The sequence below is a fragment of the Equus caballus genome, chromosome 27 (genome assembly GCF_041296265.1).
Source record: "Equus caballus isolate H_3958 breed thoroughbred chromosome 27, TB-T2T, whole genome shotgun sequence".
Taxonomy (NCBI): Eukaryota; Metazoa; Chordata; class Mammalia; order Perissodactyla; family Equidae; genus Equus; species Equus caballus.
Window position 1 is genome coordinate 24,480,402 of NC_091710.1, and position 14,270 is coordinate 24,494,671.

General features: G+C 35.5%; 1 protein-coding gene across 2 annotated transcripts in view; it reads right to left on the reverse strand.

Annotated features, from left to right (window-relative positions):
* The window catches only part of ADAM9 (ADAM metallopeptidase domain 9), a 176,829-nt gene that overhangs the window by 119,828 nt on the left and 42,731 nt on the right, over positions 1-14,270 (reverse strand). For both annotated transcript variants that reach the window (XR_011433256.1, XM_001491500.6), the window contains exons 5-9: positions 6,717-6,793; positions 5,557-5,752; positions 4,356-4,421; positions 2,435-2,506; positions 1,119-1,288 (exon numbers count right to left, since the gene is read on the reverse strand). Coding sequence is in view for 1 of the 2 variants with exons in the window: in XM_001491500.6 (XP_001491550.3) it covers positions 1,119-1,288; positions 2,435-2,506; positions 4,356-4,421; positions 5,557-5,752; positions 6,717-6,793 (581 nt within the window). In the remaining variant the exon portion in view is untranslated. The remainder of the gene's footprint in view (positions 1-1,118; positions 1,289-2,434; positions 2,507-4,355; positions 4,422-5,556; positions 5,753-6,716; positions 6,794-14,270) is intronic.

Below are 14,270 nucleotides of genomic sequence, written 5' to 3' on the forward strand. Positions count from 1 at the left end.
TAATAAAATTAGAGGACAAGGCAAAAGAAACTCAATAGACAAGTGACAGGAATCCCAGAAGAAATGAAGAATAAAAATAAACAGGATGAAATCAGCTACAAAATAATTTGAGAAAAATTCCTGAAACTGCAGGACATCAGTTTCAAGATTGAAATCATCCACTAAGAACACAGCACGATGAGCGACCAAGCATATCATCAGGAAAATTCAGAGGCCTGGCAGCCAAGAAGATCCTACAAGTTTCCAGAGAACCTAAAAAAAAGAAAAAAGAAAGGCCACATATACAGGATCAAGAAAAGAATGGTCTAAGGCTTCCCAATAGTACTCCTGGAAGTCAGAACACAACAGAGTCACGCCTTCAAAGTCCTAAAGGAAAAGGATTTCATACCAGCCAAGGAGTCAAAACAGGTACTAAGAAAACTAGCAAGCACACCTCTGAGAGGCTGAGTTACTTGGGCACTAGGCTAATCAGAGGTCAAATTGAGGTAATTTTTAAATTCTGTTCTGAGACTGTGAAACACATCTTCTGACATGCAAGATGTCAAAATTTTTTCTTTCCATACGTATTCTCACAAGAAAAAACTAGAAAACATGCCACGCCAAAATGAGGAAGTAAATACAAGCAAGAAGCAGGTCATGGGATAAAGGTGACAGAGAATCCAACACAAAAGAGAGTTCTCATTCTCATACTGTCACTTGTCCTATGGTATCAAACTAAGTTTTCCATATCTAAACAAATGCCGAAGAACTTTAAGAAAATATGATTCTAATAAAAGAAAACAAGGAAAAATTACTCTGCCATTTCATTAATAGTACTTCTTTTTCCTGAGGAAGATTTCCCCTGAGCTACCATCCATTGCCAATCCTCCTTTTTTTTTTTTTTTTTTTTTTTTTGGCTTGAGGAAGACTAGCCCTGAGCTAACATCTGTGCCAATCTTCCTCTATTTTTTCGTACGTGGGCCACCTCCACAGCTTGGTTGGTGAGTGGAGTAGGTCCGCATCCGGGATGCGAACCCACAAACCTGGGCTGCCAAAGCAGAGCTCATGGAACTTTCACCACTTTGCCAGAGGGCCAGGCCTGATAGTACTTTAAAAAAAAAAAAAAAAAAAACACTTACAGAACTAGCTGTGCACTGTCATGTCTCCGACGTGTTATAAGAAACTTTTCCCGCCACTGTACAAAGTTCCCCAACACGTCATCAGCACCTCCAAGAATGCTGATCTGGTTTCCAGTTGTCCAAATCTCCAGTCCAACCAGCACAATTCGAATATTTAACATAATATACATCTAAGAAGAAAACAGAAATAAAAGTATATAAAATACATTAAAGAATACGAGAGTTTTTTAATTTATGATGAAGTCACACAACAACATCTATTAAAAATAGGACTCCTCCCCTCCAAAAAAAATATTTCCATCAATATAATGAGATTCTAGCCTCTCAAGGGTCTCGGTCTCCTCATCCATAAAATAAAAGTAATGTAATTTCAAAATTTTACCTTCCATTCCAAAATCTGACAAACTCTGGAAATTTAAAGTTTTTGGTAAATTTGGTTTCAAAACTTGCCCCAAACTAATACAAGCCAACTAATAGTCCATATTTACCTCACTTAATGTAAATATTCATAGATTTCACTACAGAAATATCAATGAGTTGGATTACAAGGTGCTACCCCAAGATCCTGTTGGAGGTGTTATGTAATAAATACACAGTGAACCACATTACCTTTCTAAACTTTTATCTAAAATTCTAATTGCATGTGCCCCATAGGTTTCAGATAAAGGATTATAGAACTCACATCTATTTCACAGAGATACTGGAAGGAATAAATGAGTTAACAGATGTAAAGCGCTTGGCTCGTTTCTAGCATATTATAAATACTCAGTAGGATGCTATCATCATCATTATTATTATGGTTGGTATTCAGACCAGGGGAAAGCCTTATAGATGAAATTATCTCATAAGAACATGCATCTGATTATTCAGTATCTCCTACTGGATGAATGAAGGCCAAAATCTCAAGCCAAAGCTCTGTCCCTCTTCCTCCCCTCCCACCCCTTCCTCTCCCCCACAAACACATTAATATCGTCATATCATGGTGTCAGAGGAGGAGGCAGCCTTATTCAAAATAAGATTCTCTCAGTAAACGTTCAAAGATCTTTTCATAAACACCAAAGTACCTTAGCCTGCACTCTGAAGATAAAGCAGATGCTAAGATGAAATCTCTTGCTTGTCTCAAAGTCTCTCTACAATTGTACTTTCTTTTCAAACATAAAAAGTTACAAAACAAACTAGAAAACAGAACCCTGAAAGATTGAGTTATTTAGGCCCTAGGATAATCAGAGCTCAAAATAAGACAATTTTAAAATTCTGTTCTGAGACTGTGAGAGGATCAGAGAGAATAATCCCAGCTGAAAGGAAATACGACTTACGCTATCCAAGTAGTTTGCTAAACGAATCATCTCTTCTCTCACTGCAGTCTGATTTCTCCCCATCATGTCATACTGAAAAGCACAACAGGAAAATTATCACCAAAGTAATTTAGAAAAAGATCTCTATAATCTGTTACAATAAAGCTAAGAATCCAAAAATTTCCTCTGAACCAAAAATTGAGGCATTTAGACATTCACCTGTATTTCAAATTAATAAATCTAAAGGATACATTTTAGTGATAAATAGGAATAAAAGAAAAACAGGTACAAGCATGAAATGAATAATAATGTAAAAGCACTGAAGTCTTCATTTTTTCCAAATTAGTACTTTGAAGTGAATTCTCTTCTTAATGCTCTTTTTATTCATTTTGATGCAAAAATATTAAGCATTTCACAAAGGTAGAGTTTGAAACAATCAAAATGCACAGATAAGGGAATAAAGACAATCTAAAGGATTTTCTGACCCTTTCACCCCTCAGGCTAAACACATCACCAATAAACCATTTCTAAACTCTGAGCTAAACTAACAATGAGAGATTAACCAATGAATGTTCACTAGTTGAAACATTATATGTGGGTAAAATATAGAGATATTTAAAAGTTTAAGCGTATTAAGCCAAATAGCTGACATGACTGATTCTTTTCTTTGAGACCTGGCTAAATCCAAACGTCTACTATTTTAACATTATTTTAATACAACCAACTTAACAAAAAGGAAATTTTTAAAAGAATGCATGGTTTTGCTCTGTGATAAGGGCATTAATATCAGAATATATCAAATCCCATCAATTAGGCATTTTATCATGGTTCTCCTAAACAAGAAAAAAAAATGTAATACATTTGACGAGGTTTGATGAAAATGGAACCATTTTTATTTTGAACCATTTTCTACCAGTATATAACAAATCTATCTGGAGAGCGTGATAAAGAAAAACATTTCAAATCTCTATTTTTGTCACTTGTTCCAACATTCTAGAGAAACTTTTTACCCATTATCTGGGGCAGAGTTCATGCTTGTTCATATTCCCTGTGCCTTTTCCTTCTACCACTTGAGGGTAACAAACCTATAATGAACAATTCTGAATATATCTCTATCTCAATAAATATGGCTTGTTCTCCTCCAACCTACACACAATAAGGGATTTTTTAAAACCATAAAAATCCTTGAAACTGTCTCTGCAGCTTATAAGAAAGGAATTCCAGTCATGTTAAGTTTCCACAAACAAGCCTTTCACACAAACAAAAAGTTGGCAATAAAAGACAAAACATTTCAAATAATCTTATGTGTTAAATTATATAGCAGCTATATCTAAAACTGATAATCCTGTAAATGCTGAAATAGACCCATTTCTTTTCTTAGTTAAGTTAAACACAATTCTTAAATATGAATAAGGAAAATTCCGGGTGTTATTCTGTATATTGAAATTAACAGTAAATGCTAAAATGAACCATTCTCCTTTTTCCCTCTAAAGCATGCCAGGAGCTGGAAGTTTTCTCTCTCTTTAAGCAAAGCAAAGGTTAGCTGAAATTCTAGAAGGCAAAGCAATTTTTATTAGTCAACAAAGAAATATCTGATTAACTGGTTTTATCACCACAATCCTGTACAGTCATTTGAAAAGTTCTCAAGGCTCTGAAAAGCAGTATAATTTCACTTAAATTCAGCATATGCAAATCACTCAAAAGAGCAGGAAAAAGAATCACAAGTGAAAAATAAAGTTAGAGGTAGTCTCATTTGCTACATTCAGCTTCTGGTGGAATCTTATGAATCTTAAGTGTGTTTAAAGGAAAAAAGCCATTTTAGTATTAAAATCACATTTAAGCAAAATCAATACAAATATACTCTATTTTATATTTCCTTCATGGGATGCTCACTTCTCATCTGCTTTTCATGAAAAAGAAGAAAAACTGTCACCAATCCTACCCTTTCCTTGTCTACAACAATGAACAGCTCCACATAGCGGGTCTGCGGCAGGACAGCTCTTCTTCTCTGTCAAAAACATGAACATCATAGAGGAAAAACAGTTAGAAGGCTGCACGACTTTCATGTGTAATGATCTTACCCGAATCTCTAGTCACTTATTTCAAGTCTGTTAAGAACATCATAAAATTATTATACTTACCACATCCTAGATCAATAAAACCAAAAACATATTTTTTTAAGTGATATCTCCTATTTGTACTCATCGAAGAAAAATTATACTTAAAGACAACGTGAGTTATTCAAGCTTCCAAAGCAGACTTACTGTTTTTCTAATATCAACCACACACACACACACACATTTTAATGGGAAACCCCATTACTATGTTGAGAGTGAAAGAAAGAATATCCACTAATAATCCAGAACAGAAGTGAGGACAACATTGCAACTTTAAAAAAAAAGACTAATTTTGTGATTTTACAGAAACTCATATAAAGTAGAGAATAAGCTAAAATTTAAATGTTTTCTAATGATTAACATTAAAAAGAACAGTTCAATAGTCAAAAGAGTGGATGGCAGGTGAGGCAATGAAAATAACACATAAACTAGTATGAGTTAATGAAAACATACAGGAAGAGGCGCACGCCTCTCCCACCACGGTAGCAGCATCTCATATGTAGAAGGTGCATTGCCTGCAGCAGAGGATGATCTATTTCTAGAAACACTTCAGTCTAAGAGACCCATGTCAAGGGTAAGTCAAGAAATCCCAATGAAGACCCAAAATAGGGATACAAACAAGTGTTCCTGGAAGACGTGAAATAACTAGTCCTAAAGCCCTACCTCTCTTTCTCCAATCCAGAGCTCAAGAATCACCATTCCAGTTTGCATAAAACGTATCCAAATAAAAAAATTCTACTGCTCTCTAAAAGACAGTATAACAGACTATTATGTAGCAATGATAAAAAGAAATACGATTACTGTTTAAGATTTAAGCCCCAGTTTCTAAAACACATAGAAGCTTGACTGTATCCAACTTGGTGGCAGGAACGGCATTCTGATCATCCTTTTATTCCCTAGTCCTTATGACAATGTCTGGCACATAGTTGGCAAAAACACAGCAATAATAAGTATTGGTTTAATGCACAAATACATGATTTTTTAAAACTCTAGTCTGAGCCAAGAGGAAATATATTATTTCCTTACTCGAAGTAGTTGAGTGATGCTAGGAGGCTCTTCTTCTTCGTCCTTTGTGGTTTCTTTCTCTATATCCTTGTTGGAAACCCCACATTTCAGAGGCTCGTTGTGGACATCATCCATTCGATAAAAGATGTGCTCAAAATGAGAGCTGTCTTGCAGGGGCTCAATCCCATAACTCACATTGTCTATGTGCAGCAGTCCTCTGAGTGTTGCGTTAGACATACACAATTTTTAAGAATGAAGAAAAAAATACACAGGAAAAGGAATCAGAAAACCTGAATGCAAGTGCTAGTTGTTAACAAGTGTAAGAAAGGGCAGCATGGTATAGAGAAAAATATAAGGCCTTAGAGTCAGGCAGACCTAAATTTCAAGCTCCACACTACTTACCAGCATTGCTTCCTGAACACTACTGAAACTCTCTGAGTGATTACTGTATGATGGAAGGCAAGACAGGCGAGCCAGAGAACCAGTCTGAATCACAAACGTTTCCTACCAACTGTGGGACTCTGAGCAAGTTATTTAACCTCTGCGTAGGGTTGAAAACTAAATATTTAGAACGTTGCCTGGCATACAGTAACTGTTCTACAAGTGTTATTACTTAAATAAAGCTAATCAGAGCCATCTTCCATAGTTGGTTTGAGAATTAAAAGTAATATTTATTAGTTCAATCAATCATTCAACCAAGCAATCAGCACAATATGACAATATTGCCAGGCCCTCAATAAATGTAATTTTAATATTATCATCACTTCACTTGAGACGTGATACAAGCCTCTGAACCTCAGTTTGTTCAACTCAATCTGGAGATAATGAGCCCCTTTTCACAAGCCATTATGAGACTTAAGTGAAAGAATATAGGTGAAAATTTATAAACACAAAGTGCTACAGAAATTTAAAGTATATTTTATTTTAAATAAAAAGTATTTATCAGTCTCAAAAGACAAAGTTTTCTTTTTAGATATTTAGATATTCGTTTACTGTAATAATTTCCAAAATAAACATGCCAAGAATGATCTCCGAAACACAGTTCTAAAGACCCTCAGCAACATCAAAGTAAAATCTAATTTTGTTAAGTCCTCCAAAATGACTTGATTTGGAAACAGAGATAGGTAAAGCGGTAAGAAATAGAGGAAAGAAAAAAAAAGCTGATACAGAAAATTCCTTACCTGAGTCCAAAACAGTCGCTAAGAGCAATGGATGAATTATAAACTCCCTCCACATAGCCCCGATAATGACAATGATTCTAAATGATAAAAATTATATTATCTTCAAATACTGTTACTTTGCTGAAAATCATCATAGAAATTCACAGAGCTAACAAAATTATTTAAAGTCAGTAAACTAAAATTTTACTTATATTATTGGCATCTTATAACATCACATGGCAGTCTTTGGACTATCTTCAGACTATCTACTATCGCGCTACAAGTACACAATGTTTAGGCAGAATTCCAGAGGATACTAAGTATAAACAGCTCTACCCCAATAACCTGTAAGCCTAGAAGCAAAACAAGATAACATTATGTCATGTTTAACATTTTAAATGACAGTCAAACCAAGAAGAAACAGTAGCCAATTGGCATGTAATACGGAAGAGGACCTTGTGACAGGCTAATGATACCAAGGGAAAAGAAAGACAGTATATGGGGAAAAAAAGGTGATTTTGATCAGGTGATTTTCTTTTCTTCCTACAGGTATATTGATTATCTTATTATTATTATATGCTATACATTTAGCCATATTTAAAAACCAAAGAGACTTTATCCTTAATTTTGAGCAAGAAAATGACTAGTGGAAATACAAGCATAATATCACTTACTAATATCAGATTTTTTAGTACACAATGAGATTTTCTGATCTTTAAAACTATTACAAGACACTAAAAAAAAACCCAAGGTGGGGAGGTAGGGGGTTGGCTGGTGCTAGCCATACCAGATATTAAGACATATCACAAGGCCTTAACAATTAAAACAGTCAGGAGCCAGTCCTGATGACCTACTGGTTAAAGTTCAGTGTGCTCTGCTTCAGCAGCCTGGGTTGGGTTCCCAGGCACGGAACTACACCACCTGTCTGTCATTAACCACGCTGTGGTGCTGGCGGCTCACACAGAAGAACTTACAACTATACACAACTACCTACTAGGATTTGGCGGGGGGAAAATGAAGAAAAAAGGAGGAAGATCAGCAACAGATGTTAGCTTAGGGTGAATTTTCTCTTGCAGAAAAAAAAAAGTCAGTATAGTACTGGTGGTGCATTAATTGAGAGAGCAACCAGTGGAACAGAACACAAGTCTCAAAATAGACCAAAGCGCATATGGAACTTTATATGATAAGAGTGGCATCTCAAATCACTGGGGCAAGATGTACTTTTTAATAAATGGTGCTTGGGCCACTGGTTAGACTTTTGGGAAAGGATAAAAATTGGATCCATACCGCACACCATCCATAAGAACAAACCCCAAATGGATCGAGAATCTAAACCCCAAAAAATGAAACCATACAAAACCTAAAAGAAAACAAGATTCAATTCCTCTTCAACCCTGGGTGTAGAAAAAGGCTTTCTAACTATCACTCAAGATCTAGATGCAATAAAAGAAAAGATCGATAATTTTTACCATATAAAAAAAGTTTTTTAAACTTCTACATGGAAAGAAACATGAAAAAACAAAGTTAAAAGAAAACTCACAGACTGGGAGAAAATATTTGTAACATAATAAACAAAAGGTTAATACCCCTAACTATAAAGAACCCTTAAACAATGAAGGGGAAAGCTTAAAAACTCAACAGAGGAAAGGAAGAGGCAAAAGTCACTATTTGCAGATGATATGAAATTATATAAAGAAACTCCTAAAGACTCCAACCAAAAAACTGTTAGAAATAATAAAGGAATTCAGTAAAGTTGTAGGACACAAAATCAGTATACAGAAATCTGTTGCATTTCTACACACAAACTATCAGAAAGAGAAATTAAGAAAACAATCCCATTTACAATTGCATCAAAAAGAAGAAAATACCTAGGAATAAATTTAACCAAGGAGGTGAATGACCTGTACACTGAAAACTGTGACATTGAGGAAAGAACAGAAGAAGACACAAATTAATGGAGAGATATTTCACGCTTATGGATTGAAAGAATTAATATTGTTAAAATGTGCATACAACCCAAAGCAATCTACAGATTCAAAACAATCCCTAAAAAATTCCAATGGCATTTTTCACAAAAATAGAATGAACAATCCTAAAATTTGTATGGAACCACAAAAGACTCCGAATAGCCAAAGCAATCCTGAGAAAGAAGAACAAAACTGGAGGCATCGTGTTCCCTGTTTTCAAACTATATGACAAAGCTATAGTAATCAAAACATTACAGTACTGGCATAAAAACTGACACACAGATCAATCGAAGAGAATAGAGAGCCCAAATATAAACCTACGCTGATATGGTCAATCAATTTACAACAAGGGAGCCAAGAATATACAATGGGGAAAAGACAGACTCTTCCATAAATGGTGTTAGGGACACTGGATAGTCACATGCAAAAGAACAAAACTGGATGACTACATTACATCAGACATAAAAATTAACTCAAAATGGATTAAAAACTTGAATGTAAGACCTGAAACCATAAAACTCCTTGAAGAAAACATAGGTGGTAAGCTCCTTAACATTGGTCTTGGCAATGAGTTTTTGGATCTGACTCCAAAAGCAAAGGTAACAAAAGGAAAAATAAACAAGAGGGACTACATAAAATTAAGAATCTTCTGCACAACAAAGGAAGCCATCAACAAAATGAAAAGGCAACCTACTGAATGGGAGAAAATATTTGCAAGTCATATATCTGATAGTGATTATCCAAAATATATAAAGAACTTATACAACTCAATAGCAAAAAAACCACAACAAGCCAATTAAAAAATGGGCAGAGGATCTGAATAGACATTTCCCTAAAGAAAACATGCAGATGGCCAACAAGTACATGAAAAGATGCTCAACATCACTAATCATTAGGACAATGCAAATCAAACCACAATGAGATTATCACCTCACACCAATCAGAATGGCTATTACCAAAAAGACAGGAACTAACAAGTGTTGGTGAGGATGTGGAGAAAAGGGACCCTTCGTGCACTGTTGATGGGAATGTAAGTTGGTGTAGCCTCTATGGAAAATAGTATAGAAGTTCCTCAGAAAATTAAAAATAAAACTATCTTGTGATTTAGCAATTCCACTTCTGGGTATATATCCAAAGAAAATGAAAACACTAACTCAAAAAGATATATGCACTCCTCTGTTCACTGCAGCATTATTTACAATAACCAAGATATGGAAACAATCTAAGTGTCCATTGATGGATGAATGAATAAAGAAAATATCATATGTATGCAATAGAAAATTATTCAGCCACAAAAAAGAATGAAATCTTGTCATTTGCAACAACATGGATGGACCTTGAGGGCATTAAGCTAAGTGAAATAACTCAGACAGAGAAAGATAAATACCATACAATCTCACTTATATGTGGAATATAAAAAAAAAAAACAAGCTCATAGATATAAAGAACAGATTGGTGATTGCCAGAGGTAGGGTTTTGGGGGTAGGTGAAATGGGTGAAGGGAGACAAAAGGTACAACTTGTAGCTATAAAATAAATAACTCATGGGGATCAACATGCAACATGGAAACTATAGTTAATAATACTGTAATGCATATTTGAAAGTTGCTAAGAGGACAAATCTTAAAAGTTCTCATCACAAAAAAGAAATTTTTGTAATAATATATAGTGATGGATGTTAACTATTGTGGCGATCATTTCACAATATATACAAATACTGAATCATTACATTGTACACCTGAAATAATAGAATGTTGTATGTCAATTTTATGTCAATTAAAAAAAATTTCTGGGGGCCAGCCTGGTGGCGCAGCAGTTAAAGTTGCACATTCCACTTCTCAGTGGCCCGTGATTTGCCAGTTCAGATCCCGGGTGCGGACATGGCACCACTTGGCAAAAAGCCAAGCTGTGGCAGGCGTCCCATGTATAAAGTAGAGGAAGATGGGCACGGATGTTAGCTCAGGGCCAGGCTTCCTCAGCAAAAAGAGGAGGATTGGCAGTAGTTAGCTCAGGGCCAATATTCCTCAAAAAAAAAAATTCCTTAGGAGGCTGGCCCAGTGGCATCATGGTTAAGCTCATGTACTCCACTTTGGTGGCCTGGGGTTCACAGTTTTGGATACCAGGCATGGACCCACATGCTGCTCACCAAGCCATGCTGTGGTGTCCGTCATACAAAATACATAGAGGAAGATTGGCAAGGATATCAGCTCAGGGACAATCCTCCTCAAGAAAAAGAGGAAGATTGGTAACAGATGTTAGCTCAGGGCCAATCTTCCTCACAAAAAAAAAAAACATTTCTTAGAGGGACAAAAAAATTAAAAAACTAAGCAAAAGAACACAAACAGAGGATTCACAAAAGAATATAAAAATGCCCTTACATATGTGAAAAGATTTTTAATTTCATTCACGATAAAGTAAAATCCATGAGTCTGCATGATACAAACAAATGACAAGGGAAAACTCTTCCCTACAAGTAGAAAGCAACTAATGAATATAGAAGCACAATGAAATTAGGAAACCACCATTTCAACAACCATCCTAATAACAACTGATTGAGGCAAATACTAAATACTAAAACTAGTGGGTAAAAAGTTGAGAAGTAAGAGGATATTCACATAATACCAAAGTAACCATAATATTAATTAAAAAGGTAAAAACAGTAAGTTTACAGAGGAGACAGCTGGCAGACAACTCCTTAACCAAATGATCAGCAGCACATGCTCGCTGCTGCGATACACTGAGGACCACTCAGGAGCACTCGGGTGGTATTCCTACCAAAAGTGCACGATCTGAATCTGATCATGCATAAACACCACACAAACTCAAATGACAGGACAGTCTACAGAAAGGAGGCCTGTACTTCTCAAAAACGCAGTGTCACGAAAGACAAGGGGAGCTAAGGATTGCCAGGTTAAAGGAGACTAAAGAGACATGACTCCCGAAGGCAACACGTGAACGTGGATTTCCTTTGGCTACAGAGTACATTATTGTATAGCAGACAAAGAAATACCAATGAGATCTGTAGACCAGACGACAGTATGGCTTCAATGTCAACTTCCTAATTTTGATGACTGTACTTTGGTTACATAAAAGGATTCCCTGTTTTTAGGAAATTTACTCTGAAGTATTTAAAGGTAAAGGGACACCATGTCTCCAACATATTCCTACAAGGTTCAGGGAAAAAAACAGAAGAAAGAAAGCATAAAGCAAATGTAGTAAAATGTTAACATTTAGAGAATCTAGGTGAAGGGGATGCCTCAATGTCTTATATTATTCATGCAACTTTCCCTGTAAGTCTAAAACTGTGAAAATAAAAAAATTAAACCATTATTCACTGAGCAATACAGGCTGAATTTCATCATTTTACCACTTTTTCTAGTGTGGGGCAATTCACAACCACTAATGCTTTTCTTTCTAGTGTTTTGTAGTTAACGTGTAGCTTTGATATTGCCTTCTTCTCACTAGGGAAAATAAATACCTTCTACTACTACGGATGAGGTAACACTCACAAGATAGTAACACAGTAATTCAGGCAATGATGGACTGCACATACAACGGTGGTCCCACGAAATGAGTACCATATAGTATACTCTGTGATGTTCACACAAAGAAACAATTGCCTAACGACACATTTCTCAGAACATACCCCCGCTGTCAAGCGACACGTGACTGTAATAGAAGCTCTCTTATGTGACATGACTGAAATCCAGCACTTGGTTACTTAATCTACCACCTTGATGGTATTTTTTTAATAACTAGGTTTTATTAAATGCTTCCAAGGCCTTCAATTTAGTTTTAAAAAAATAACAAATCATATTCCATAAGTTTACAAAACACCTAATTAAATGCCATGATTACAGTAAAGTTGCAAATGGCATAAACAGTTTTGGAAACATACAAACTGTAGGCAAGAAACTGAACTAGTGGGGGCAGCAGTGCACAGAGCTGTCGGAGAACAGCCCGCGGGCCACAAGAGCCCAGCGAGCCTCGGGCAGCCAGTGCATTTTTCAGAGGAAACAGAGCATTGATTTATTAAGGGAGTTAGCTAAGAGGCTTTCTAGTGTGCTTGCAAGGTACCCCGAAGTTCTAAGGCAGAGCAATTTGGAGCTTTATTTCACACAGCAACTCACAGAAAGTGGTTATTGAAACTGTTTCCTTATGAAAAATGGCCTTGTGAAAGACACGGATGATGAAAGCCAGATAATATCTTTACAAATTACTTTAATCGTATACAACACATCTTTAAATTTTCTCAGTGTAACTTAAATTGCATTTTATAGACAAAAGTATATGTCATTATGATAACTGACAATATAGCCATACACAAAAAAGTCCCAATACCAGTATTAATTTGTATCTCAAATCTACAGTCAGACTTTCATTTATCTGAACAATATTCAATAACCAACAAAAAGTAAAAGATTCCATCTGCCTTAGTTTGTATTTTTCAAACACTCAGGAAAGTATAGTTCCATAGTAATACTTTAAGATAACAGTTGCATAAATTTCTACGTAACTGAAATCTATTTTTAGCAGTTTTAAGCATACAGACTTTCAATAACAAAAATAATAATATTTACTGAGTTAAAAATTGTCAGACTGACCGTTGTAAGTATCTTACAAGTACTAACTCATTTAAGCCTCCCAGTAACTCTGTGAGGTTGTAACTACTATTCCCATTTTAAGGTGAGGATACTAAGGCACAAACAAGTTAAAATAGGTTGACCAGCAAACAAATGCTAGAGCTGAGGATTCAAATCCAAACAGGGTATGTCTCCAGAGCTCATGCCAGGAAACCCACGCCAAGAAAAAAAAAATGCCTTTTTAAGATCACTGCTTTTGTGGAGTGGCATAAATTCTGTGGTCTCTGGCCTCGTGCCATAGCAATGTTTGGATGGACGACAGGATAGGTGGATGAAAGGATGGATGGATGCTCTGTGATCTGGTTTATGCCATCATGGAAATTGAAGCTCCTCCACTAATTTGCCATTAAACAAGGGACAAACAGAACACTGAGACAAAAGAAGCAGAAAGTGGACCAGAAAAGGAGAGAGCTAAGTCAGCATTTCCTTTTTATTTTTTAGAGTACTAATAATTAACCTAAAACAGAGTTTTTGCCTTCAGTTTATGCGAGGAGTTGCAAAAGAGCATAACTAACATAAACAATTTAACCTAGCAAACTTTACAAAGCTCAGAGGAAGAATAATATATGTTTAATGGGAACGAAGACTTCTCATGAAAGCTATTAAAAAAGATAAAAATAAATAATACCTAACTGCCAAAAAGGACAGCAAAATAGTCTTCCCGAATAAAACCGGAAATGTTTATGATCTAATTAACAATATATAAAGCCAAATTCTACATCTGCCAATTATTTCAAGTATTTGTTTTTTCTTTAGTGTTTATTCTTTAATAAGCAGTAATGGCAAAGACATGCTTTCAGAGATATTAACTTTCAGCAAAAAAAAATCTACTTTCAAAATATATCCAACTTAATATATAATCAGTAACAATTATTGAATAGAAGAGATTACTTTGCTGGTCTTTAAAAAAAACACTTGAGTACTGAGTACCTAGAGAGCTCTAAGGTACAGTTCGGTTAATGTAAA